This window comes from Culicoides brevitarsis, unplaced genomic scaffold, assembly GCF_036172545.1.
Source record: "Culicoides brevitarsis isolate CSIRO-B50_1 unplaced genomic scaffold, AGI_CSIRO_Cbre_v1 contig_61, whole genome shotgun sequence".
Classification (NCBI taxonomy): Eukaryota; Metazoa; Arthropoda; class Insecta; order Diptera; family Ceratopogonidae; genus Culicoides; species Culicoides brevitarsis.
Genome location: NW_026973445.1, coordinates 1 through 25000, shown reverse-complemented (window position 1 = coordinate 25000; position 25000 = coordinate 1). Strand labels below are relative to the sequence as shown.

The following is a 25000-nucleotide window of genomic DNA, read 5'->3' as shown; positions in this document are numbered from 1 at the left end:
AGGTAATAATTGCCACAAATATCGCCGAAACTTCTGTGACAATTCCGGGAATTGTTTACGTGATCGACTGTGGATTCGTAAAACTAAAATGGTTCTCGGCGGAAAGTTGTATCGACTCGCTCGTCGTTGTTCCGGTGAGTAAAGCAGCTGCGGAGCAACGTGCAGGACGAGCGGGACGCATTCGCAGCGGAAAAGTCTATCGCTTGTACACGGAAGACGATTACAATGCGTTGCCGGAACACACGCCGCCCGAAATTCGTCGCACGGATCTCTGTTCGACCGTTTTGCACTTAAAAGCTCTCGGAATTGACAATATTTTGCGATTTGATTTCCCTTCGCCGCCTCCTGCGAAGAATTTATTGGCGTCAATCGAGACACTTTTCGCCTTGGAAGCACTCGACGAGAACGGCGATCTCACAACGCCCGTCGGATACTTCTTAGCTGAGATCCCAATCAACCCCATGATGGGTAAAATGCTTTTTGTCGCCGGTGACATGGGCTGCTCCGAGGAAATCCTGTCAATTATCGCCATGCTTCAAGTTCAATCGGTTTTCTCGAAACCCTCATCGGGCAAGGGCTCCATTCAAGCTCGTGTCGCCAAGAGAAACTTCGAAGTTGCCGAAGGAGATTTAATTACGTTGCTAAATGTTTACACGGCTTTCGTGGCGGAAGATCGTTCACGTGAATTTTGCGCGCGAAATTGTTTGATTTACAGAAATTTAAAGAGAGCGCATGAAATTCGACAACAACTTTCGAATTTGGCGAGAATTGAACTCAATATCCCACTTTTGTCGTGCAACGGGAATGTTGATACCATTCGTCGATGTATAACGGCGGGATATTTCCCAAATGCCGCATATTTGCATCATTCGGGCGTTTATAAGACCGTCAGAGGGGAGATTGAGTTGAATGTGCATCCGTTATCGTGTCTTTACACGGAAATGTTGCCATCGTGGATTGTATATTGCGAGCTGCAACACACAACGAAGCTTTTCATCAAGGATATAACGGTCATTAAACAAGAATGGCTCACGGAACTTGCACCTCATTACTATCATAAAACCACAATGCGTTGAAAAAAATTTTTTTTTCCTATTTTTTCCAATAAAAAATCATTAAAATAATTTTTTTAATTATTTTTTTCTATGAAAATCGAATGAAAATGCTCAAAAATCGATAAAATACATCAAAGAAAATTATAAGGTTTGTAAAAAAAAAATTCAATAAAAAAACAACACATTAGTATTAAAACTTATCACTTTAATCAATAAATTTCTAAGCTTGCAAAGGGGTAGAAACGGCTCTACAAAGCATGATATTTGCCTGTTTTTTTTTTTAATATTATACATTTATTAATTCTTACATTTTTTGTTTCTTAAAACTGTTCTTTTTTGTCGGGATCACGGCTTATGGCAGTCTCCTTTTAAATATTTTTTTTTCGTTAATTTTTTCAATATTTACAAATTGTGAATTCGAAGCTGTTAATTGTTCAAAAAACTGGCTAACAGATTCTACATTTATATTTTTTCTATATCGACTAGAGTTTAGAAGCTGCATTGATTTATTTATTAAACTAGCTTGAATTGATTTTTTTTTATTCTGATATGAAAATTCTAATCAACTATTTTTTTTTTAATATTTTTTTTAATTTTTGCCATTTTCTAAAAATAAAAAAAAAATATTTATTAAAAATCCAACAAACGCTTCTATATAGGATTAATTAATAATACTGATAAATTAAATAAAATAATAAATAGGAGACATGACACGATTTTTTGATTATTTTTTGTTAGTTGAAAGTGGCGTTTTAATTTTTTTATATTTTTTTTTTCTATTTTTACATATTTTATATGTTATATAACTTATATAAATATAATATATTAAATTATATATTTTATATAAGTTACATATATTTTGTATAATAATAAACGAAATTGACGAAAATATCCTGAGAACTTTAAACAATTCATTCAGAAATATTTTTTTTATACAAAAAAGTAAAAATTTCGAAAGACAAGTTGTTATTAATTAATTATTACTGTTTAACTTGTTAAACTTGTATAAAGAAATGTCTTTCAATAATATATAATATTGTATGTTTAATACTAATTATTTACGTTTTTGTATATAATTGTGTTAGAAAAAACATTCATGACACTGAAACATTAACGATTTACAAAATTTTTCTGTTATTGTAGATAAATTGTACTGGTAATGATTTTTTATGTTATTAAAATTTTATTATGTTTGTTTATTTACTGTTCATAATTTTATTTCTTTTATTTTTTTTATTAATGTATATTGCTAAAAATTGTTGACAAAAAATTGAAATAATTTTCTAAGCCCTTTCATTTTTTTTTTTTTTTGTTAATTATTGTTATTAATTTTTTTTATTTATTATGTATAAATGTTTAATCCCTATTTTTTATATTTATTATTATTATTGTTTAATAAATATTATTGTTATCGTGTCCATGTTTTTTTTTTATAATTTTTTAAATTATTTCACTCTTTGAGACCACCAAGTTTGTCCGTTTTTTTCGCCAAGATAAATTAAATAATTAACAAATTCTTTGGATTTTTAATAATAATTATAATTAATAATAATGTACAATGATATTTTTTTTAAATATATATAATTTTTTGGTATTTTACGTATTAATTAGTAATATATTTATAAGTTATATATATAATGATTACATTTATTACTTATTTAGGTTGTATATGTTATAAAGACAAAATAATATCGGAATTGTAATTTTATTAAATATACAATAAATTTAAAAAAATCACAAAAAAAATTTAAATAACTAACCAGACGTCTCCATTAACTTTCATAATATAATAAATTCTTTCGTATAAATTACGGACTATTTTTCTGATTATTTTTTTTAACGTCTCTCCTCTAAACTTGTAACTTTTTATCACGAATATTATCACCAATTATGTCTTCTTCTAATTTTTTTTTCTAACTTTAAAAGTTTTACGTTAGGCTATGAATGAACGGAAGAACATTAACTAGGTGATAGACAGGACTAGAGAGAAGGAGAGTGAGAGAGAGAGGATGAGCTTTAAAATTTAAATTAACTTAAAATAATATCAGGATTCTACAACCTTTTTTGTAATATCAGACGTAAAATTTTCAGATGATTTTTTTTTTGTTCATGATTGTTTGGTTTTCTTCATTTTTTTTGTGAAATTAATGAAACCTCTAGATTTTGAATACTATTACTTCGATTGCAAATCATTTTTTTTAGAGAAATTTCGATAAAAGAAATGCAAAGGAGACTTTAGGTTTTCAACGCATCAACACACACAGAGTCAGAGTCATGGTGAAAAAAGAGTTGAGGAAAAAACCTGTTGTAGCGACACATCACCCGATATTAGCATTTCATCGAAAAAAAAATGGCATGAGGCCTAAAGTAGTCCAAAAACCTAAATTTTAAATTCTAGAATGAGCTTTCATGTTTCTATTTATTTTTAGTGAGATCGGGTATGTCCAAAAATGAATTTGAATATACCCAATCGCCCTAAAAAAAATTTCTAATATCTCGATAGCTCATTCCAGAATTTTAAATTTAGGTTTTTTGGACCACTGTAGTCCTAACACAAAAAATATCATGCCATTTTTTTCGATGAAATGCTGAAATCGGGTGATGTGAGCGAGAAAAAAACGCGTTAAACGTCGATCGTTGACGTTAATTGGTGTTTTTCGCGACTACTGTCTCTTTGCACGTCATTGTGGTGTCCCCGTTTCTGAGCTCGATTATGTGCTTCTTGTTGCAATTGTTGTTGGCGCGCAATAACTGCCGTTAGACGGCTCAACAAGAAGCTCTTGTCATGACCCTCGAGCACGAGCTGGTTGCGCAAGAGCTCAGCATATTTGCGATTTGCAGCGGAGACACCCGAGTAATAGTATAAAAAAAGTATCAGTGTAATGAAGAAGGGCACAGCAAAGGATCGCGTGCCAACGAAGAACACAATGTTCTGTATGAAGTCGGGCGCTTTGAGGAATGCAGAGGTAACGACGTCCCACACAACTTGATTGCCGCGAAAGGGGCCACACGATCGACTTGGCAGAATTTCCGTGATGGAATACGCCACGGGCACCACAGCAACGACAAAGCCCAGCATCAGCACGAGCATGAAGAGCGAATTTGAACGTGAGGCGCGATAATGCACGAGCGACGGTTTGCAGTTGTGCAAACATGCGAACTTTTTCACGTAAAACATGCAGAAATTCAGGACACTTGCGATGAGCGGAAGGAATGGTGCGAAAAAGCTGCCGAGCCACACGAGTGTTTGACTGTACACGAGATCGAGACAATGCTTGCTCAGCTCAAACTCCTGGTCCCCGATGAATTTGGCGAATTTGCTGTCAAAGTGTCGACTGATGAGCGCTCGCGGAAAATTGATGAAAAATGTCACGAGGCAGTGCGACAAGAAATCCGTGAAGATTAGCTTGAAGAACGATTGTCCGACAAAAGTTTCCCAACAAGCAGGTGTTCCCTTTTCCTCGTTGAAACATTTATCTGTGCCGACATTTTTACTGATGAGATGATAAAAACGACTCAGCAGGACCGCTAACGATGACAACCGTAAAAATACTGTTCTCAATAGAGTTACTTTGATCACGAACATTGGCGAATAATCCTCAAACTTGACCAAATAGTTGAACAGCAACGGAACTAACAAATTCAAACAGACAATACCCAAATAGGGCAAAAATTCGAAGAAAAGTATCGTCATCTGGTCTTCCCATGGGACTTCACTTGACAAAATTGATCCTGTACGATAAGGTTCTGCTTGAATTTCATCCGAAACGACGTTTGACGTGCCAAAACTGCTTATTGCGCCTCCCGTGCTTCCGCCTAAACTATCGGGAAGGGCATCTGTCTCAATGGGTCCCGCCAATAAACTGCTTCCCGTGCTGTTTGTGTTGCTCGACAAGTAAATCGACACATAATTTTTGATATCTCGGAACGAATTGGCATGTTCATTACGGAAATTCGGTTCGAGATGCTGGAGCGACACATTGAAAAGTAGATAAATAATAACTGCAGCTACCGCTAATATTATGACTACGATTAAATTTACAACGAAACGCACTGCGATGAGTTTCAGCATCAACTCCTTTGTGCGATTCGTGCGTTCAAACTCCAAGCGCTTCTGATGGATCAATGCGCGGATTTCGTTATACAACGCCTTGTGCTTTATCACCGCTGACTTTTCGTTGTCGATGCAAAAATCCCATCCGCCGAAGATTAGTGTGCAATACTGATAAAATTGTCCTTCGTTTTCGACGAGACGATCTTTGAACTCTTTCGCGGCACTCCGCACAATCGCCACGAGAATCAGCAAGTAGTAGAAAACGGTCGTACTGATGTAGGCAAGTGGCAAATCGTAATACATCCCGGGATCGTAGGTCCCATTGGCGTTACTTGACGTGAAATTCTCGCTGACATACCCGAAAATTTGATTCGTGTACATGCCGTAGAAGAGCCAAGTCCGTTCCATGATGCCTCTGCCTTGGATGATCTCAAGAACAAAAAATTCTGAAAATGTGCTGTTTCGCGTGCCGTTCAAATACGCTTCCGTGCAACACTGCGTCGAATTTGGCTCGAGTTGAGCACATGGAATGTCCTCTTGTTCGTGCAGCATCACTTGCGGCAACACGATAAACAGGAAAATTAGTACGTACACGGACAAGTTGAGGAACGCCAGCCAGCGGATGAGAAAGAAAAAGGCAACGACGCCCGTGCCAAAATGTCCCTCGATTTTCTTCAGTGAATTGTGCCACAACTCCATTTTTGTCATCCATGCGGAGTATTTTTTCTTGAAACGCTGCCAAAATTTACGCCGTTGCCACTTGATTTGATCAAAACCTTGAAGTCGTAACTTTGTCGCATTCTGTAACTGTGCCTTCATCTCCTTCTTTTGCGCCATTGGCACGGGCATCGCCTTAATTTCGCGTATTTCGTCCCACGTACGTTCCTCATCCGTCAAATTTTCCGACAAATCGGGCAACATGGCGACTTGCACTTCTTGGTATTGCGATCCGCGACGCGTTACGGTTGCCGCAGTCGTGCGAATTGTCGTCGTGAGGGGTCCCTGCCCCGTTTGCGATTGATAACTCGGGCGGCGTCGCGTACCTTTCGTGTACGTATACTGACTCCCCGAACGTTGACGACGAGTGGTTGCTGCAAAAAACTCCATTAAAATGAATGACAGCACAGAAAAATTTTGCAACTCACCATTTCGATTCTGTTTCGATGGCAGTAACGTCGCCAATTTCGACGGGTCACTCCGTTGTAAGCCCTCCAAGTCGCCCGGATAGCTTTCTTGGTAGAATTCGGCGCCTGCCTCTTCCCATCCCTGCGTTTTGCTGCTCGATTTGGATTTGCGATCGGATTTTGCGCCACCGGACATCCTCTTCTGTGATTGTCAGGTGATTTTTACACACAAAAAACTGCTACAACACTACTGACGTTTTGCTGCAACGAAAAAGGAAATGCGGTTAGTTGCCATTTTTGGACAATTTATGTGCTTTACATTGAAACGCGATGCTAACGAAGCACAAAAAAACAATCATGAATGAAATGTCAGCGATAAACGACATCCATTCAATCACAAAACAGACGGATAATTGTATTACACTCGACTTTTGGCACGAACGAACAATAAGCGACACTTGTTTCATGCAATTTGCACCGACAATCGATGTGTGGCATCGACGGAAGCCTTTCAAATCGCACACTAGCGATTAAATTCTCATGTTTTGCGTTCCGCATAAGGTCATCGTACCCGATTTTGATAACTTTTTGACCTTTGTTCGCGCTTTTTGCCATATTTACATATTAAATTCCCGCATCCGTGTCTCTTGCGCACTCAATTACCCACAATTAGAGGCTTGTTGCAATTTAAACTAATTAACTTGTGTCACATGAGATTCATTCAATGCTCGAAAACGGGTCTCGGAGCGGGACATTAGATCATCGAAACCGGTTAGATGCGGGAAAACAAGCACCGAACATTCCGTGTTGATGATAAATCATGCGCACACAAGTAAAAATTTATGTAAGAATTATCCGTCATGTCGTCATTTGTGCCTCCTCTTGTACAGCTGTTGCCAAACACACACACACACACGGAAAAAAAGGTGCCAATGTCGCTCAGTCAAAATTTCTCTCGCACACACAAAATTTACCTTTTTTATGAATTCCCATTTTTGGGACTCATTAGCTGCTTTTTAGACGCTCGCAACTGTGCGACGACGTACGTGTGTTTAATGATGATGATGACTACTTCCTATATTAATATTTCTCTGCTGCACACACTTTTTGTGAGGAATCGATTTTTTCGAATTTCTGCTTTTTCTCGATTATTTCACTGAAGTCCATCGCATCGCGCGTCTCTACATAATCCCAGCCTCTTGTCTCGCGGTAATTTCTCAAATTTGCCTGATTTTGTCTCAGATTTTCCGCATTTCCACACAGTTTTTTCACTTTTCCGATTTTTGTTGTTTTGCGAGTTTTGAGACGACTGAAAGTGAAGTTGTTGTGAGACGAATGAAAATGATAAATATAAAATTTTTGACATGAACCTCAGTTACGAGCCTCCTTCAAACAATCAACTTTAGGGCGTAGCAAAAAGAATTTTTTATTATTTTTAGGCTTTTAACCCTTAATTTTCTCGAAATTCGCACGCACAACATCGAAGATGCGACAACTCTTGATCGTCCTTGTCTTATTTTTCTGCATCACAATCTGTAAGTGCTTCAAATTTTCATTTTTTATAAGAACAACAACCTGTTTACATCACCTTTTGATCCACAGGTTCGGCAATTTGGTGTTATCGATGCACTTCAGCCACTCCGGGATGCTCTGACAAATTCAATTGGCGCGGCATCGGATTCCTCGGCGAACAGTGCCCCGAAGACGATGATATTTGTGTGAAAATTACCGAACGCAAGGGTGCCTTGGAGGTCATTACGCGTGATTGTCTGAGTGCATTGAAGCCATTCCGCACAGACATTCCCCCAGATCACTACGAGGGCTGTTATCCGGCGGCAAAAGACGTGAGATTGGGACATTACGTGAACAATTCCATCAAAGAGCTCGATATTCATCGGGACTTTTTCCCGCATGTCGAGTACTGTTTCTGCTTCCTCGATCATCGATGTAACGGAGTCTCGAAAACGCAGGTGTCAGCATTCGCGATTGTGTTTGCTACTGCGTGGAGATTTTTCTTTTAAGTGAAAACGAAGTCAAAGCGAATCAACGTTCCGTCCATAAAAAATACTTCTAAGACAAAACTAAGTTAGGATTTTAAGTTTCAAAATGACGTCCAAAAGTGCAGTTAATAGAACAATAAATTTTATATGAAAAATTTAAACTAAAGTTTTTAAAGAATTTATCTCTTATAATTTAAAGAATTTCGGAAATTTTATTTGAATTCATCTGAAATTTTTTTGTTTACTTTTTTTTAAATTATTTTTTAATTTCGACTTTCTGGCCTAACTTTTTGAATTTTCACAATAAATGATTCAAACTTGACTTTTTAGAAAGTTTCTGACTAAAAGGCAAATTTCGATTTTTAGTTTTTCAGGCCTAACATTTTTAAATTTTCACAATAAAAGAATCAAAATTAATTTTTTAGAGCTCCTTTGAGAAGAGTTGAAATTTGTAAAACTGAATTTTCACAATAAATGATTCCCTAACTTTACGATTTTTCACAGTAAACAAATCAAATTTGAATTTTTAGAAAGTTTTAACAAAATTCTGAAAGCCATACAAAAACTAACGAATTTTGATTTTTAGATTTTGATTCACAGAACCTTAAAGACAAATTTTGGTTTTTAGTTTTTCAGGCCTAACTTTAAGAATTTGCTTAGTAAAATGTTCAAATTTTGATATTTTAAAAAGCTTTTACAAAGAGCTGAAAATCATTTAAAAACTAACAACTTTTTTCTTTCAGATTTTTATAAAATTTGATTTTACGATTTCTTAGATTTTCTCTTAGAAAAAAATTAGAAAAAAAACATAATATCTCACAATGTCAAATTTATTTATTATTATTTTATTTTTGTGACAATTCAATTAATTTTTCCAAAGCTTCTTCAATTTTTTCAAATGAGCTTAATTTTTCTTCCAAAAGTTTAATTTTTTCATTCAAATTTTTCTCATTATCTTTCATGTACTCAATTATTTTTGAGTTTTCCTTCCTATAATGCGCCGCCATCCACGAAACATCGGGAACGCAAGTGAATCTATCAAAAACTACTTCTTTTGAATAGTAACGTACCTTCAGTTCATATAAATTATTGTATTTCATTCGTTTATCTTCTAAAATTTTGATTATATCCACAGCACGAGCACAAGATATCTCGTTATCGTTAATGTAAAAATTCTGCAATTCTGGTAGATATTCTAAGAATTTTTCAACTTCAATGTCTGACAAGTCATTCGAGCTCATCCAAAGATATTGCAATTTTTGATTGGTTTTGAACATGTCGGCAGGCAACTGTGTGATGTTGTTTACTTCGAGATACAAAGCTTTCAACTTTGGCAAATCGCTGAACAAATCAGGAGTTGAAAATCCTTGTAATTGATTGTCAGAAATTTCAATATGTTCCAAATTTGTTAGTCCTTTGAAGATATTTGGAGGCAATTTCTTGATGAAATTATTTGCAAAAATTAAAGCTTGGAGATTTTTGCAACTATGGAAGGCATCTTCAGTGATTTCATGAACTCCTTGTCGGATTACCTGAAAATTCTTCAAAGATGGAAAAGTTTTGCAAATGTTGTCGTAAACCACTGGAATGTTGCTCGAGAAAAATCTGACTAATTCGATTGTTTCAGGATCTTCAGCTGCTGGCTGCCATTTGTAGTCCGTTAGTGTTAAGTTCACATGATTAAATGTACAAGAGTTTTCAAATCTCTCACAAGTATAAACCGGAAGACTTTTGCTCGTTACAAGACTTGAATGGAAAAAGAAAAGTAAAATTAAGATTTTAAACATTTTGATCTTGTCTTTTATTAATCGGGGACTTACTTTGATAAGACATGATTTCCATTGAAATTAATTTGAGTCATCATTTTTTTTTTTGTTAGGGTTTGTAGTTTTTTTTTTAATTTCCGTAATTCTTGATCAATTTCAAGCTTAAAAACCATCAAATGGGCTCTCAAGATGAAAATTACGTATTTTTTATTTTTCGATTTTCAAGCTTGAGAACCATCCAAAAGGCATCTAAAGGCATTTTTCATAATTTCAAAAAAACCATCGAAATGAGCATTGTCTTTTAATATTCTTTAATTTTTATCAGTTTTGATAAAAAAAATAATAATCGGGGACTTACTTTGATAAGACATGATTTCCTATGATGAAATTAATTTGAGTCATCATTTTTTTTTTTGTTAGGGTTTGTAGTTTTTTTTTTAAATTTCCGTAATTCTTGATCAATTTCAAGTCTAAAAACTATCAAATGGACTTTCAAAATAAAAATTACGTATTTTTTTATTTTTCAATTTTCAAGCTTGAGAACCATCCAAAAGGCATCCAAAGACATTTTTCATAACTTTTGATCAATTTCAAGCTTGAAAACCATCAAATGGGCTCTCAAAATTAACAAAAATAAAAAAAAACAAATCATTAATTAAAAAAAATTTATTTGAATTTTCTCAATCCTTCCAGAAACTATTCGCATTTATTTTATCTGGAACACAAGTAAAATTCCCAAGCACTTTATCTGTCACATAATCGCGTTTCTTAGGATTTTCACACATCTCTTCACAATCCCATTGAACGATTCCCAGAGACGACAAATACGTCATCCCTTCGAGAGCTTGCGAACAAAAAATTTCATTGTCAATCCAATTAAAATACTTGAGATTCGGCAAATACTTGACCAGCTTTTCGACATCCAATTCCGACAAATTGTTCGAATAAAGCGCCAACTGGTACATTTTTGGATTATATTTGAGCAATTCTGCCGGAAATGATTTGAGATTATTCCATTCGAGGAATAACTTTTGCAACTTTGGCATGCCCGCGAAAAAACTCAAATCCGGAAATTCCGTCAAAAGATTGGAACCCAAATTAAGAAAAGCCATTTTCGGTACGCCTTGAAACGTTGTCGGATGTAAAACTTTAATTTTGTTCGAATGAAGCCGAAGCGTTTCTAGATTGGCACACGCGTAAAATGCATCTTCCGTAACTTCCTGGACTCCGGATTCACCCAATTGCAAATTTTTCATTTTTGGAAAAGCCCGGCAAATGTTGCTGTAAACGACGGGAATGAGGCTCGACTCAAATTCCACATATTCAATTTCGGTTTTGTTAGCTTTTGGTTTCCAGCGATAATTTGTTGAATTTAGTCGGATATTTTGAAAGGTGCACCAAACAGTTATGGAATCATCGCATCGGTAAGCAGGAAGGTCCCGATCTTTCAATTCTTGCCATGTCGCATCCGGAATACACGTAAAGTTGCCAAGAATTTTTTCCGTCTCATAATTCGTTGATTTCGAGTTGTCACATAAATCGCTACTGCAATCCCATTCGAAAATTTCTTTGGTTGCCAAGAATTTCATGTCTTCGAGAGCATGCGAACAAGCGATATCGTTGTCGAACCAGTTGAAAAATTTGAGTTTCGGCAAGTATTCGACCAATTTTTTGACATTTAATTCCAACAAATCGTTCGAATAAAGTCCCAATTGGTAAATTTCTGGATTTTGTTTCAACAATTCTGCCGGAAATTCTTTCAGATCATTCCATTCCAGAAATAAATACTGCAATTTTGGCATGCCAGCGAAGAAATTCACATCCGGAATTTGAGTCAAATGATTTTCAGCTAAATTGAGAAATTCCAGTTTTTGTAATCCTTTGAAAGTATCTGGATGTAATTCCTTAATTTTATTCGCATGAAGTCGAAGTGTCTTCAAATTCGGGCAAGGAACGAAGGCATTTTCAAAAATTTCTCTCACTCCGGATTTGCCCAGTTGTAAACTTGTCGTGTGCGGAAAAGCGGTGCAAATGTTGTCATAAACCACGGGAATGACGCTGTCCTCAAATTCAACATAATCGATTGGTTTGGAGATTTTTCCACATGATGGAAGCCACTCGTAATTTTTTCGTGTCAATTTAACTTCTTCGTAGAAACAAGATCTAGGTGTTGAAGAGTCGCCCTTGAAAATAGGAATTTCTGCTAAACATGATGAGACAGAAAATAATAAAATTAAAATAAATTTCAAATCCATTTTTGCACGGAAATGATCAAACACGGATGAAATTCGGATTAGAACTGAAAAAAAATTCAAAGATCAAGTTTTTTTATTGCGAATTTTTTTTAAAAAAAAAAGTCTTATCATCGCAATTCTAAAAAAAAATAAAAACAAAAGTGATAACCCAAATTTAATTTCAAGGTGAAATTTTATTTGGAAGTAAATAATTTTAAAAAAGGACAATTTTAATGATTTTTCTATAATTTTTCTCCTAATTTAAAAATGTTGCAATTTTATAATTTTTTATTTTTTAATTTTTCAGTAACGCTGTGCCCCAAAATTTTTTTTTATTTCTTTAAAAATCAAGGAGATTTTGATGGAAATCATCTTTAAATAAAATTTATTTAATTTTAAAAATCAAAAGTTTGTACCTTGAATTAAAAATTTCAAGACCGTTTTTTTCTTTTTTGGCATTTCGTGATAAGAGAAAAAAAATTATTCGATTTTTTGAGAAAAAATCATCATTTAAAAATTTTGCAATTTTATGATTTTTTTTTAATTTTTTCATTGAAATTTTAATTTTAATTTAATTTTATTTAATTTTTTATGTTCATTATATTCCTTTTTTCAAGTAGGTATAGAAGAATCTTCATTTAAATTTGGAGCAAAATAAAATAAATTAAATTTTTAATTCAAAATTAAATTAAATTAAATTTTAATTTAAAATTAAAGTTTTAATTTACAATTAAAGTTTTAATTAGAATTTGTGAAAAGTATATTCAAAATAATTTGTAGATAATAATTGTGATTTGATAAGTATTTTCGATTTTTTTTTTTATAAAATTTTCTAAAATAACAATTTTTTTAAATGAACTTATTTAATAAAAAATTCACAAAAAACCGTCAAAAAATAAATAAAAAATTTCTTAAAAATTAAATTAAACAATAACATAAAATATTTTTTTAAAAAATATTAAAATTAAAAAATTACCCTTTCAAGCATTTTTTTTTTTTGCATTTCGTGATAAGAAAAAAAATTTTTTTACAAAAAATTATTTTTTATTAGATTTTTTGTCAACAATTTTTCAAACAATTTAATTTCCTTTTTTAATTTCTTCCCATTTAGCATCTGGAACACATTTAAAATTGCCATGGACTATTTCCGCTTCATAATCACGATTTTTAGCTCTCTTGCATTGACCTTCACAACCCACTTCAGTAAGTCCTCGAGCTTCCAAGTGTCCTATTCCCTCGAGAGCTTTCGAACAAGACACTTGATTGTCAAACCAATGAAAATACGTGAGTTTCGGCAAATATTCCAACAACTTTTTCACATTCAACTCGAACAAATCATTCGAATTAATTGACAAACGAAAGATTTCTGGATTATGTTGCAACAATTCTGCCGGAAACTCTGTGAGGTTATTCCATTGCAATAATAACGAGTTTAATTTTGGCATTCCAGCAAAGAAATTCAAATCCGGAATTTTAGTTATTTTATTATAAGCCAAGTTAAGAAATTCCAAATTTGCCAATCCCTGAAACGTATTCGGATGTAATGTCTTGATTTTATTTTTATGGAGACGGAGAGTTTTTAAATTTTGACACGCATGGAAGGCATCTTCCGTTATTTCTCTAATTTTTGATTCGCCCAGTTGTAAATTCGTGGTTTTTGGAAAAGCCGTGCAAATGTTGTCGTAAACAACGGGAATGACGCTCGACTCGAATTCGACAAATGCAATTGATTCAGGATTATTTCCTCCAGCGGCTCTTAACTGGAAGTGGAAACGATTTGGAGTCAATTTCACGTTTTTGAAGAAACATAATGTAGCTGTTAAAGAGTCGCACTCGTAAACAGGAATTTCTGCCAAAGAAAGTGAAAAAATAGAAATTAATAAAAGTAAAAATAATTTCATTTTTTTTTGCACAAAAATGATGAAACTCGAACGAAATTTGGATGAGAACTGAAAAAAAAATTCAAAATTATTTATTTTGACACGAAATTCTTATCGTCGCGAATAAAAAATATAAAAAAATTGATAATTTATTCGTTTTAGGGTAAAAAAATTGTTAGAAAGTTGATAAGAAATTATTTTTTTATGATTTTTAATACAAAATTAATGTTTGCTTCTCCCCCTTAGAAAAAATAGGAATTGAAATGAAACAAAATTTGTAGTTGGAATGTCCTTAGATAAATTTAAAAACACTTCAAGGACTTTCTCTTAAGATATTTACCAAAAATGGGTGAGCAAACCAGTGTATTTCCCTCTGAATTAACAATTTCCGAGCTAACCACTGTCATGGGTAAGTTCTAAACTTAAAATTTTCCTCAAAAAATGCATTAAAATTCGTTTTTTTCCAACAAAGTGATCTCCGAAGGAAAAAATCGCAACGAAATCGGGTTCGCCATCTTGGATTTGGCAACACAGCCCATCGTTTATCTGAACCAAATTGTGGATAATTTCTGGTTTACCGACATCACGAAGCAAATTTTGGCCTTTCAAATCAACGTTCTCATCGTTCCTGACCTGCTTTTGAATAAACTTGCACTCCCGAAGTTATTACAGCTGTTGACTCGAAAATATCCTCACATTCCGCAAGTGCAACAAAACTTCCGATCGTTCGATGCACGCAAAGGCGTGGAATATACCAAGAAATTATGCGTCGAGGAATACACAGATCGCGTAATTTCGATCGCGGAAGAGAAACCTTTTGCAATTGCGAGTTTCGCTGCTTTGATGAATTACATCATGATCAATTTTGAAACTTCTTTTGCCCCAAAAACTTTAAGAATTGAGTTTCTGGCGAATTTTTGTAAGCTCAGTATTGATGTCGACACGGTTTTTCGGCTGGAATTGATCAATCCAGCTTCTTGCACGATGTCAGGTCGCAAAGAAGCGGTTTCTTTGTTTAAAATAATGAATAGTTGTGTGACAAAATTGGGCAGCAACACGTTGAGAGCTTTGATTCTCGAGCCGATGGCTGATTTGGGGCAAATTATTGAGAAACAAAATTGCATTGAGGAGTTGATTGAGACGAAAAATTTGCTGCATTTGATAAAAACTGCGTTGAATAACTTCCAAGAGGTTCATAAACTGATGAAATTGCCTTATATCATGACAGCGGTGAGAAATTTTTAAACTTTTAAAAAAAAATTTCATTATAAAAAATTTTAAAATAATTTTTTATTAATGAAAATTTGTTTCTTTAATTAAAAAAATTTTGAAGAATAATTTTTCATCAAAATAATTTTTAAAATTAATTTTTCAATAATAAAAATTAATTTCTTTAATTAAAAAAAATTTTAAAATAATTTTTCATAAAAAAAAAATTTAAAAGTAATTTTTCAATAATAAAAATTAATTTCTTTAATTAAAAAAATTTTTTAAAATTATTTTTCATTAAAAAAAAATTTTTAAATAATTTTTCATAAAAAAAATTCAAAAATAATTTTTCATTAAAAAAATTCTTAATAAAAATTTTTCATTTAAAAAATGTTTAAAAATATTTTTCATTAAAAAATTTTTTTTTTCAGCCAAATTCAACAAAAGCTTCCGATGCGATGGTCAACTTGATCGTCTTGCTTAAAACAATTCTTCAGGATTTACCGGATCTGAAAAAAACTCTTGAAAACTGTCAAACTCCGTTCCTGCAAAATCTCCATGTTGGCTTAAGTAACGAGAAATTTCCCCGAATTCTCGCCAAAATCACGGAAGTCTTGCAACCCGAAGCCCAAAGTGCGCAACGATCACGTTCCGTCTTTTGTCGCATGTTTGCCGTCAAAACTGGCGTCAACGAATTTTTGGATGTCCTGCGTTCGTATTTCACGAAATATGTGGATCAAATTCGGGATCACGTGGCTTTGCTGGCATCTGAGACAAATTTGCCTTTAAGGATGAACCACACGATTCAAAAGGGATTTCACATTCAGCTTTTCCTGACGAAGGACATTCATAATCCGAGCATTCCCGAAAGTCTCGAAGTGCTTCAGCGAACAAATAAATGCATCACAATGACGGATGCAAAGTTGTACGACTTGAATTCGAAAATTTTGAAAATTTCGGGAGAAGTTGATATCATGAGTAATGGGTAAGAATTGAGTTTTTAGTTTTTTTTGCACTAAAATTTTGGGAATTTGAAGAAAATATTTTTTTTTGTAGAATAATCACGGAACTTTACAACAACATCCGCTCGGAGATCTATGTCATTTACATGATTGTCGATATCATCACGGAAATTGATGTTCTTGTGGCATTAGCGCACTTTAGTAAGAAAGTAGGCACTGTGAGACCCATTTTTGGCAGTGAAACGGAAGTTGTTGATGCTGTTCATCCACTTCTTGATACATCATGGAAGCCACGTGCGATTGTTCCGAACAGTTTTGTGAGTTAAAATAATTTTTTATTTAATTTTCCTTTAAAAAAATTTAGAAATTTCATTTTAGAGCAGCAATCCCGACTACAACTTCTTCATAATAACCGGCAATAACATGGCTGGCAAGACAATCTACATCAAAATGATCGCCACATTGCAAATTCTCGCCCAAATGGGTTGTTACGTGCCCGCTAAAAGTGCAAAATTTCGAATGTCTGATAAAATCATGTCTCGCATCGGTTTCGAAGACAACATTGAGCAAAATGCTTCGAGTTTTGCCATTGAAATGCGCGAAATTGAGTTCATAATGCTCAATGTGACGCCCTTTAGTCTCATTATCATCGACGAATTGTGTCGCAGTACGAATGTCGAAGAAGCTCAAGTGCTTTCGTGGTCGATTTGTGAAAATTTGTTAAAATATGTGGGATTTGTGCCGGGCGAGGATGCGTTAAAGTCGGGAGATGTCAGTGCAACTGACGAAATGAAGGTCCTTAATGCAAGAGCTCCTTTTGTTTATGTCACGACACATTTTGAGCATTTATTGAAGTTGACTGAGAAGTTTATGAATGTTACGAAGTAAGTTTTTTTTTGGAGAAAAATTTAAAAAATATTAATTTTTGTTTTAGTTTGATATTGAAGGATAATTTTCATGCAATGGCTTATAAATTGGAAGATCAAAAATGTCATCAGCAACTGAAATTGGCGAAAACGATAAATTTTCCGCAGAGTGTTGTCGAACATGCAGAACGTCTCTTGAATATTCCGGGTCTCATTAATCCTGTAAGTTGATTTTTTCTAAATTTCAAAAGAAAACTTACAAAATAGTATAATTTCTTGAAAATTTTATCTTTTTTAAATTGAAAATATTAAAAAAGAAAAACAAAAATAGATTGAAAAATTTTTGAAAATATTTTAAATAATTTTCAACATATTTTTAAATTTAAAAAAAAGTAAAATTTTTATAAAAATGTAAAAATTAATTTAAAAAAAAATTAAAAATTGTTTATTTTCATAGAAAATTTTTTTTTTAAAAAAAAATTATTTTTTTTGATTTTTTTTAAAAAATTTAAAATATTTATTTTCGGAAATTTTTAAAAAAAATTTGAAAAAAAAATGAAAATAAAATATAAAAATAAATATTTTTGGAAATTTTTTCAAAAATTTAAAATCAATTTTGAAAAATTTGAAAAAAATGAAAATTTTTAATTTTTTCTACCAAAAAAACTTGAAAAATTAAATTTTGAAAAAATTTTTTATCTCAATTTTTTAAATATTTTGTTCAAAATGAAACTCAAAATTTTTTATGAAATTTTTGAAAAAAATATAAAAATTAAAAAAAAATTATTTTCATACAAAATATCAAAATTTTAACAATTTTTGATTTTTTAGGACCCCGAATTCATGGCTTTTGCAGGAAAAACTCCCTTCACCGAGTCGACAAGTCACGAAAAAAGTACAATTTCGAATATTTTATCGGGAGCTGATGGAAATGCCAAAGATTTGTACAATTTGTATGCCATGGTTGCCAAAGTAGCTCGTAATGATGACGACGAGGAAGGCCGAGAAGAGCGTTATTCCACGTTAAAACAAGAATTGGAGTGCGAATTGGAACGAATTTGCAACAATTTAAGTGACTCAAGCAATTTCTTTATTAATGATGATCATAATAGTTATAATAAAAATGATTAATTACTGATATTCTTGCAAAATTTTAACGAAAATGTTACATTTTAAGGATACAAAGTGAAACGAAGCTTGTTAATGTGAGATGTGTGTGTGGTGCAAAATACGTTAAAAAGTCGCAAACGAAAAACTTAAAACTCTTCAGATGATGTTCGGACATCATCGATTTTGAGTATCATCTTAACCAATTGGGTAGCGAGCAAAATTTGTTGCTTTTTGGAATTCAGTGACTCGATGACGTTGTGGTGCTTCATGTCAGAGTTTCCGGTAAGCATGCAATCGACGCCCAAACTGCTGCATTTTTCGCTAATGTGACGCGATTTCAGCTCCGACAGAGTTTCAATCGGTGCCAAACCACTATTTTCCGCCAACGCTAACGGGATTGACTCCAAAGCTTCGGCAAAACCACGGAAAGCGTATTGTTCCAACGACGAAAGTTGATCGGCTTCCTTTGCGACAGCCAATGAGCAGGAAATTTCCGCTGCGCCGCCGCCATAAACGATACGCGAGTCTTTAATCAATGAACGTACGATACACAAGGCATCGTGAATTGATCGTTTAGCTTCCGCGATCAACATTTGATTGCCGCCACGGATCAAAATTGTAACAGCTTTCGAGTTTTTGCACTCCTCGATCACCAACATCTTGTCTTTTGTCGTGCCAAAGGACATTTCACGCACCAAACCGGCAAATCCGAGCTTTTCTGCTGTCAATTCCTCGAAACGGGGCACAATACGACCTCCAGTTGCAATAGCGATCAACTCAATTTCGGGTCCGCCAACCCAACGAACTGCGGGAAGCTCTTGTTGCAACAACAAGTGATTAGCTTCGTCATCGAAACCCCATTGACAGATGGCGAGCGTTGCTCCGGCATCTTTTACTTGCTTTACCATCTCCTGGAATTTGTCTTGTTCGTATTTGCGCAACTCGCGATAGTCGTCGGCGGAGGTGACGTTCAACTTGTGCTTCGTTTTGGGCTTTGGAGGCTCGAAGGGACACGTGAGAATTGCCAGCTTGACGTCTTTCAACGTTTTGGGCATCTGTGAGTGACTCATGGTCTTGTCGATGACAACTCCCTTGACCAAAGTCGTATCTTCGAGTTTTCCGCCAACTTTTGTCTCGATTTTGATCAACTCGAAATTGACATCGCGCTTTTCCAAGTCAGCAACTGCAAGTACAGCGTTGACAGCGATCTCCGCCATTTGTCGATGGCACTTGTTGACGATCTTACTGCCGAGCGTTGTCATGGCAACCTTGATGAGAGGCTCCAAATTATCGAGTTTGATGGGATACGGTTGAGCAATGGCTTCCAATTGTTGCACAGCACATTGCGCAGCAAGCTCAAAGCCATCAGCAATACGGATTGGATGAATTCCGCGATCAATTAACGCATCCGCTTGCTCGAGTAAGGCACCAGCCAAGACAACAACTCCCGTTGTTCCGTCACCGATTTCATCGTCCTGCGATTGCGACAGTTGAACCATCAGCTTGCCGATTTCGTGATCGACATCCATTTGTTTCAGGATGGTAGCGCCGTCATTTGTGACAGTGACTTCGCCATCGGGCGACACGAGAATCTTATCCAAGCCACGGGGACCCAACGAAGTACGGACAATGTTGGCTACAGTACGGGCAGCGATGATGTGACTCTGAAAAGAAAAAAATTCACAGCATGAGTCACGGCTTTTCAGGTGAGGTTATTTTGAAATATTTTAAAACAAAAAATTAAACTTTCAATTGAAACATTCAATTAAAATTCATCAATTATCCCGAAAGAAACTTGTAAAAACGAATTTCAAGCTTTAAATAATAAGAAATCACGAGATTTTTGATGAAATCCAAACCAGATGTTCCGGGTGTGAAAAATACTCACTTTGATGGCATCATTTCCAGTCAATCTCTTTTGTTTGTCCTGATCCTTGAACAGGATGAACGGGTTTCCGTATGAGTCGAAGCACAATTCAGCCATTTTGAGCAGGAATTTTCCACTTTAAACACAGATTTTTCCAGAAATTTAAATTATTTTCAGAACTCGTGCTTCAATGTCGGAAAATCGAGTGACGTTTGATGCTAAAATGTGACAAAGGGTAGAAAGTTGCCCAGTGTGAAATGTCAAATTTAAAATTTTATTTGGCGGTTAAGGGGTTTCAGTCTTCCGAACTTCCCGAATTCCGAGATTTTGAAAATTTTAGAGAAATATATCAAATTTGCGATATATTTCGTCGTAGGAGTTCGTAAAATATTTAATTTCAAGCATTTAATGCTTTTTTGATTTTTTTTTAGAAAAGATTGAAATTTTTTAAAAATTTTTAAGAGATCACATTTTTCTATTATTTTGAAGAGGTTATAAAAATTTTAAGGATTAAAAAGGAATTTAATCTCTTAAAAATAAAGGTATTAAAGTAATTAAGCTCTAAGTAATACAAATAATCTTAATGGATTAAAGTTATCTCTTATAAGATTAAATAAACCCTTTTTAAAAATAATGAATTTAGAAACCTAACCTCAAATTCATTAACTTAAGTCTTATTTTTTTTTTGAAAAATCAAAAAATTACTCAAAAATCAAAATTTTTGTTTGTTTATTGACCCATATATTTCTTATTTTTTTGAAATTCCAAGCGCTATTTTTAATCCCATTGCCGCACTAAACGACAAAAACAAACTTTATCATCATAACAACAAGAAACTTGTTTGCTTGTTTTTTCCCTCTCTTAATCGTTGCATTGCTAGATGGATAGATAGTGAGGTACCTAATCGTCATAATATGGGTGTGTGCAGTGCATACAAAAAAACAAAGAAATCGACCTTAAGAGAGTTTTATATTGACATGTTTTGACCCATAAATTTTCCTTTAAGATGACTCAACAAGTGTGATAAGGATAGAGTGCATGGTAGAGGTATTTTTCAAATGGAACATGCAACAGATGGATGTTATTACGTCACTCAATCATCTTAACAACTGTCCAAAGTACAAGATTCGCCAAAAGAAGACAAAAAAAAACGCGAATATGGAATGAAAGTAAAATTGAATAATTTTTTATTGTGCTAATAATATTTTGTTTCTTTTTTCAGGACGCTGACTTTTGGCTCTTTTTTTTTAAATAAATTTTGATATATCGTTCGACTAAAATTTATGTCTCAGCGAAATTTTCAGGAAGTATCAAATTATTTTTTTTAATTTAATTGAAATTACAATTTTTCAATCAGCAATATTTTTGGACATGAATCATAATCTTCAGATCAATAAAATAGGAATGAAAAGCCAAAAATCATTGAAGAAAGAAATTGCAACAAACACTGCGTCGTCATAAAAAGTCATCAAAGGTCATTGACTTTATCAGGAACCCAATTTCTCAAAATTTGAACTAATTTTGCAACAGCAAAAAAAATCCTCACATGCGTTGATAAGCGTATCATATTCAAATAACGTGTTAATGACGTAAATATTCACACACAAATTATTCATTCAACTGTCCTACTGAATTACATATATACATTTTTTTATTGCGATCACTCGGTAGACTGATATACGCCACTCGATTTTTATTTTTCATACTCAGACATTGACCAGCTTTTACTTCGTTTCAAGAGTTCAGTTAAACTCCGTACTTCATTTAAGCAAGACACGCACTTTTTTTAATTGAACTTTCGTCAAGCAACCAATTTTTTTTCGCCGTTGTTTATTTGTTTTGTAAATTAATATAAATAATTTACTGCTGAACAATGAATTTTTAAGTTGTCAAACGGAAAACAGGTTTTACTGTAACGACCACTTGAAATTATTGTATTATATTGCATTTCAATAGCAGGTGTCTAATCATCGTCACTCCAAACACACCAATAGAAACAGAAGACAGGCAGAAAAACAAAAACAACAATTATTCACAAGACTCTTCTAAATAAACGCTATATGTGTTTGTTTGTGTAAGCACAACTTTACATTCGGACATATCATACGATTTGAATATAGTTGTCGATAGTTGTAAAGAGATCGGGTTTGCCTTACACTTCAAACCGTGTCGTAGGGTATAAAGCAAATCGTGCATTGTTATTTGAGTGTCAGTCTTGATTTAGTACTTTGCATGAAAGGGTCGTTCTCTCTAGCATACAGAACATACAGGCACATCAAATTTGCACAAAAACTTCAAATCGACATTCAAAGGAATCTTTTTAGTCAAACCGGATTACACAACAAAAGCAAAATGAATCGGTGAGTTAAAGTGCAAAATGTTTCATAATGCAAGTGTGTGCAAAAAAAATATGGATACCGGTTAGTTTGTTGTTTTTGTTGTCAAGATGCAAAAAAGTGAACCTTGATCCTTCCTAATTAATAAAATTTGACCAAAAACAAAATTCGTGTCGAGACAAAGAAAAGTCAAATTTGGTGATTGATAATAATGCAAAGAAAACGAAAATAAACTCGTTAAACTGGTTTTAGGAAGAAAGAAGAATAACAAGTGCATTGTTTTTATATAATAATAATTTTCGGAAAGTTTTCAACTTATCAGATCTTATTGAACAAAACAAAAAAAAGTTGTTTTGAAGTGTTAAACCAGAATGTTTTTTTTATGAATCAACCACGCGAAAAACATATGCTTGACGTCCTTGAACTACAAATTTTTTCTTTCATTGTAAATATTCTACGTATGAATAGGCGGCATTCTTTGAAGTTTCCAAATTTTTTTCAAGACCAGAATTTATTAGTTTGTAATAAAAAAAACAACACGTGTTACGTTGATAACGGTCCAGTTTGTCGATGGAAACGACTGGTAAACAATTTGTGACGTCACAGTTTATTGAACTTCTTTAATTTTTCGGGAAAAATAGATTTTCACGAGAACCCGAGAAGTGAAAATTCGGAAAATGCAAAACTCCCGTGTTTGTTTACATTTGAATTTTGTCGCCGAAATTTGTAGAAAATTGTGTTTCAAGGCGTTTTGTGAGCTTAATTGAGGGAAAATTACTGCATTTACATGAGTAAACAAGTCGTAAGAAATTCAAAGTTGCTTGACAATAACAACAACAAACGATAATCGTATCGGATATCACAATTTATTTAGTTTATGCACACACATTCACTGTAAACAACGATGACGACACGAAAAAATAATCATTCTATTGTTCGTTACTTACAACTATTTTGCAGTGTTGGAATTACTTTGATCGCAACCACAATTGAAGGGCAGTCGACAGCAAGTCCCGCATCCGTGCAACAACTTGCCGTTGGCCCAATCGTGACGACGCCCACGAGCAACAAGGAAAACAACAAAATTTCGCAGAATTTGAGCCAGAAACGGACCATGGAGCAATTCAACAAGAATACAAGTCAAGCGACGGAAATCTTGAAGGCGTCACATGTTGTTTGTTTCGACGTCGATTCGACTGTCATCAAAGAGGAAGGTATCGACGAGCTCGCTAAATTCTGCGGAAAAGGAGATGAAGTCAAGGAATTGTAAGATTTTTAAATTTTTCTTGGTAAAAATTGATTTTTATGAAAAAAAAAAATTTTTTTTTAGAACGAAAGAAGCCATGGGAGGCGCAATGAGTTTTGAAGAAGCCCTTACCCGAAGACTGAATATTATTAGACCCACGCAAGCACAAATTAAGGAATTTACTAAATTGCATCCCAGCACAATTACACCGGGATTACGGTAGGTCTCGTTGTTGCCATGCACGATTCTCCGCTAAACAATAAACAAATCTTATCGCTCATTCACTTTGCCTAGACGAAACTTTCAAAACAAGAAAAAAATTAATTTTTGCCCACTTTTCTCTTATCACCCGCAGAGATCTCATAAACAAGTTGAAACAAGAAGGCAAACAAATTTTTTTGATATCTGGCGGATTTGATTGTCTGATAAACGAAGTTGCCATCGAAATTGGAGTTCCCGTCGAAAATGTGTACGCCAACAAACTCTACTTTACGTACGACGGACAATATGCGGGCTTTGATTTGACGCAACCCACGAGTCACAGTGGCGGCAAAGCAGAGGCAATTAATCTCGTGAGACGTCGCACGGAGGCGCCGCACGAACGAAAAATCGTCACAATGATCGGCGACGGCGCTACAGACATGGAAGCTGTACCGCCCGCGGATTACTTCATCGGATTTGGCGGAAATGTTGTGCGGGAAGCCGTGTTCCGGGGCGCTCAGTATTACACCGTCGACTTTAAAAATGTTTTGTGGTAAATGCATGCCAATTAAATTTTAATGTTATAAAACGAATTTTATATAAAAATGAAAATATGTGAATAAAACGTGTCTCTTTAAATAACTTGTATTTCAATGCGATATTCGTTTACAAAAAAAAATGCCAATAATCGCTTAATTAGCTTAAAGTTACGTAAGTTTTTTTTTAGTTGGATCTCTTATAGAGATACAAGTACGCCAATTCTTTGGGGGGATTTTGACTGAGAGCGACCTTTTCGTCGTTGAAGATGATCCATTTGCCGTCTTTTAGGATGTGACACACGTAGTGACCGACTGCTGATGATGTTCCCATGTGCGAGATGAAAGCCACAAGTTCATATTCTGAAAAAAAAAATAAAGAAAAATTTAATTTTTTGATGAAATTTTGAAAAAAATGTCTTATTTTTACAGAAATTCTCAAATAATGACAAAAAAATATTTTAACGAGCATTTTAATATATTTGACTTAATTTTTTAAGAAAAATTTTTAAATTTTAATATTAGAAAATAATTTTTCAAAGAAATTTCTTAAT

At 34.0% G+C, this 25000-nt stretch overlaps 8 protein-coding genes across 10 annotated transcripts; 4 read left to right on the top strand and 4 right to left on the bottom strand.

Moving 5' to 3' along the window:
• Positions 1 to 8: 8 nt before the first annotated feature.
• Positions 9 to 1099, top strand: LOC134836547 (probable ATP-dependent RNA helicase DHX35; the record flags this gene model as incomplete). The annotated part of the gene is made up of 1 exon (XM_063851736.1): positions 9 to 1099. A coding segment is annotated over one exon (1068 nt), but the record flags the coding sequence as incomplete, so codon positions are not given.
• Positions 1100 to 2751: 1652 nt separating this feature from the next.
• LOC134836546 (transmembrane channel-like protein 7) lies at positions 2752 to 7530 on the bottom strand. 3 transcript variants are annotated; one of them, XM_063851734.1, is made up of 4 exons: positions 7208 to 7530; positions 6255 to 6494; positions 3723 to 6200; positions 2752 to 3211 (listed from the first exon to the last, which is right to left on the bottom strand). In XM_063851734.1, exons 2-4 carry the CDS (start codon positions 6427 to 6429, stop codon positions 3183 to 3185), a joined length of 2682 nt encoding a protein of 893 aa, XP_063707804.1. In that variant the 5' UTR covers positions 6430 to 6494; positions 7208 to 7530; the 3' UTR covers positions 2752 to 3182. The 3 variants fall into 3 exon arrangements, with proteins under 3 accessions (XP_063707804.1, XP_063707805.1, XP_063707803.1); XM_063851735.1 differs by having other exon boundaries at positions 2752 to 3035; XM_063851733.1 differs by having other exon boundaries at positions 2752 to 6200.
• Positions 7531 to 7617: 87 nt separating this feature from the next.
• LOC134836548 (uncharacterized) lies at positions 7618 to 8388 on the top strand. Its single transcript, XM_063851737.1, has 2 exons — positions 7618 to 7768; positions 7836 to 8388. The coding sequence occupies exons 1-2, from the start codon at positions 7720 to 7722 to the stop codon at positions 8252 to 8254; spliced, it is 468 nt and encodes a 155-aa protein (XP_063707807.1). The 5' UTR covers positions 7618 to 7719; the 3' UTR covers positions 8255 to 8388.
• Positions 8389 to 9078: 690 nt separating this feature from the next.
• Positions 9079 to 10094, bottom strand: LOC134836554 (leucine-rich repeat-containing protein 70-like). The gene is made up of 2 exons (XM_063851743.1): positions 10054 to 10094; positions 9079 to 9979 (listed from the first exon to the last, which is right to left on the bottom strand). Exons 1-2 carry the CDS (start codon positions 10092 to 10094, stop codon positions 9079 to 9081), a joined length of 942 nt encoding a protein of 313 aa, XP_063707813.1.
• A 585-nt stretch (positions 10095 to 10679) lies between these two features.
• LOC134836553 (leucine-rich repeat-containing G-protein coupled receptor 4-like) lies at positions 10680 to 14134 on the bottom strand. Its single transcript, XM_063851742.1, has 2 exons — positions 13420 to 14134; positions 10680 to 12202 (listed from the first exon to the last, which is right to left on the bottom strand). The coding sequence occupies exons 1-2, from the start codon at positions 14132 to 14134 to the stop codon at positions 10680 to 10682; spliced, it is 2238 nt and encodes a 745-aa protein (XP_063707812.1).
• A 291-nt stretch (positions 14135 to 14425) lies between these two features.
• LOC134836550 (mutS protein homolog 4-like) lies at positions 14426 to 18281 on the top strand. Its single transcript, XM_063851738.1, has 7 exons — positions 14426 to 14522; positions 14586 to 15285; positions 15981 to 16307; positions 16379 to 16601; positions 16663 to 17168; positions 17219 to 17372; positions 17982 to 18281. Exons 1-7 carry the CDS (start codon positions 14459 to 14461, stop codon positions 18279 to 18281), a joined length of 2274 nt encoding a protein of 757 aa, XP_063707808.1. The 5' UTR covers positions 14426 to 14458.
• Positions 18218 to 20339, bottom strand: LOC134836551 (T-complex protein 1 subunit epsilon). The gene is made up of 2 exons (XM_063851739.1): positions 20149 to 20339; positions 18218 to 19924 (listed from the first exon to the last, which is right to left on the bottom strand). The coding sequence occupies exons 1-2, from the start codon at positions 20242 to 20244 to the stop codon at positions 18407 to 18409; spliced, it is 1614 nt and encodes a 537-aa protein (XP_063707809.1). The 5' UTR covers positions 20245 to 20339; the 3' UTR covers positions 18218 to 18406.
• Positions 20340 to 21957: 1618 nt separating this feature from the next.
• Positions 21958 to 24546, top strand: LOC134836552 (phosphoserine phosphatase). Its single transcript, XM_063851740.1, has 4 exons — positions 21958 to 22487; positions 23424 to 23729; positions 23794 to 23928; positions 24065 to 24546. Exons 1-4 carry the CDS (start codon positions 22360 to 22362, stop codon positions 24465 to 24467), a joined length of 972 nt encoding a protein of 323 aa, XP_063707810.1. The 5' UTR covers positions 21958 to 22359; the 3' UTR covers positions 24468 to 24546.
• Positions 24547 to 25000: the final 454 nt, after the last annotated feature.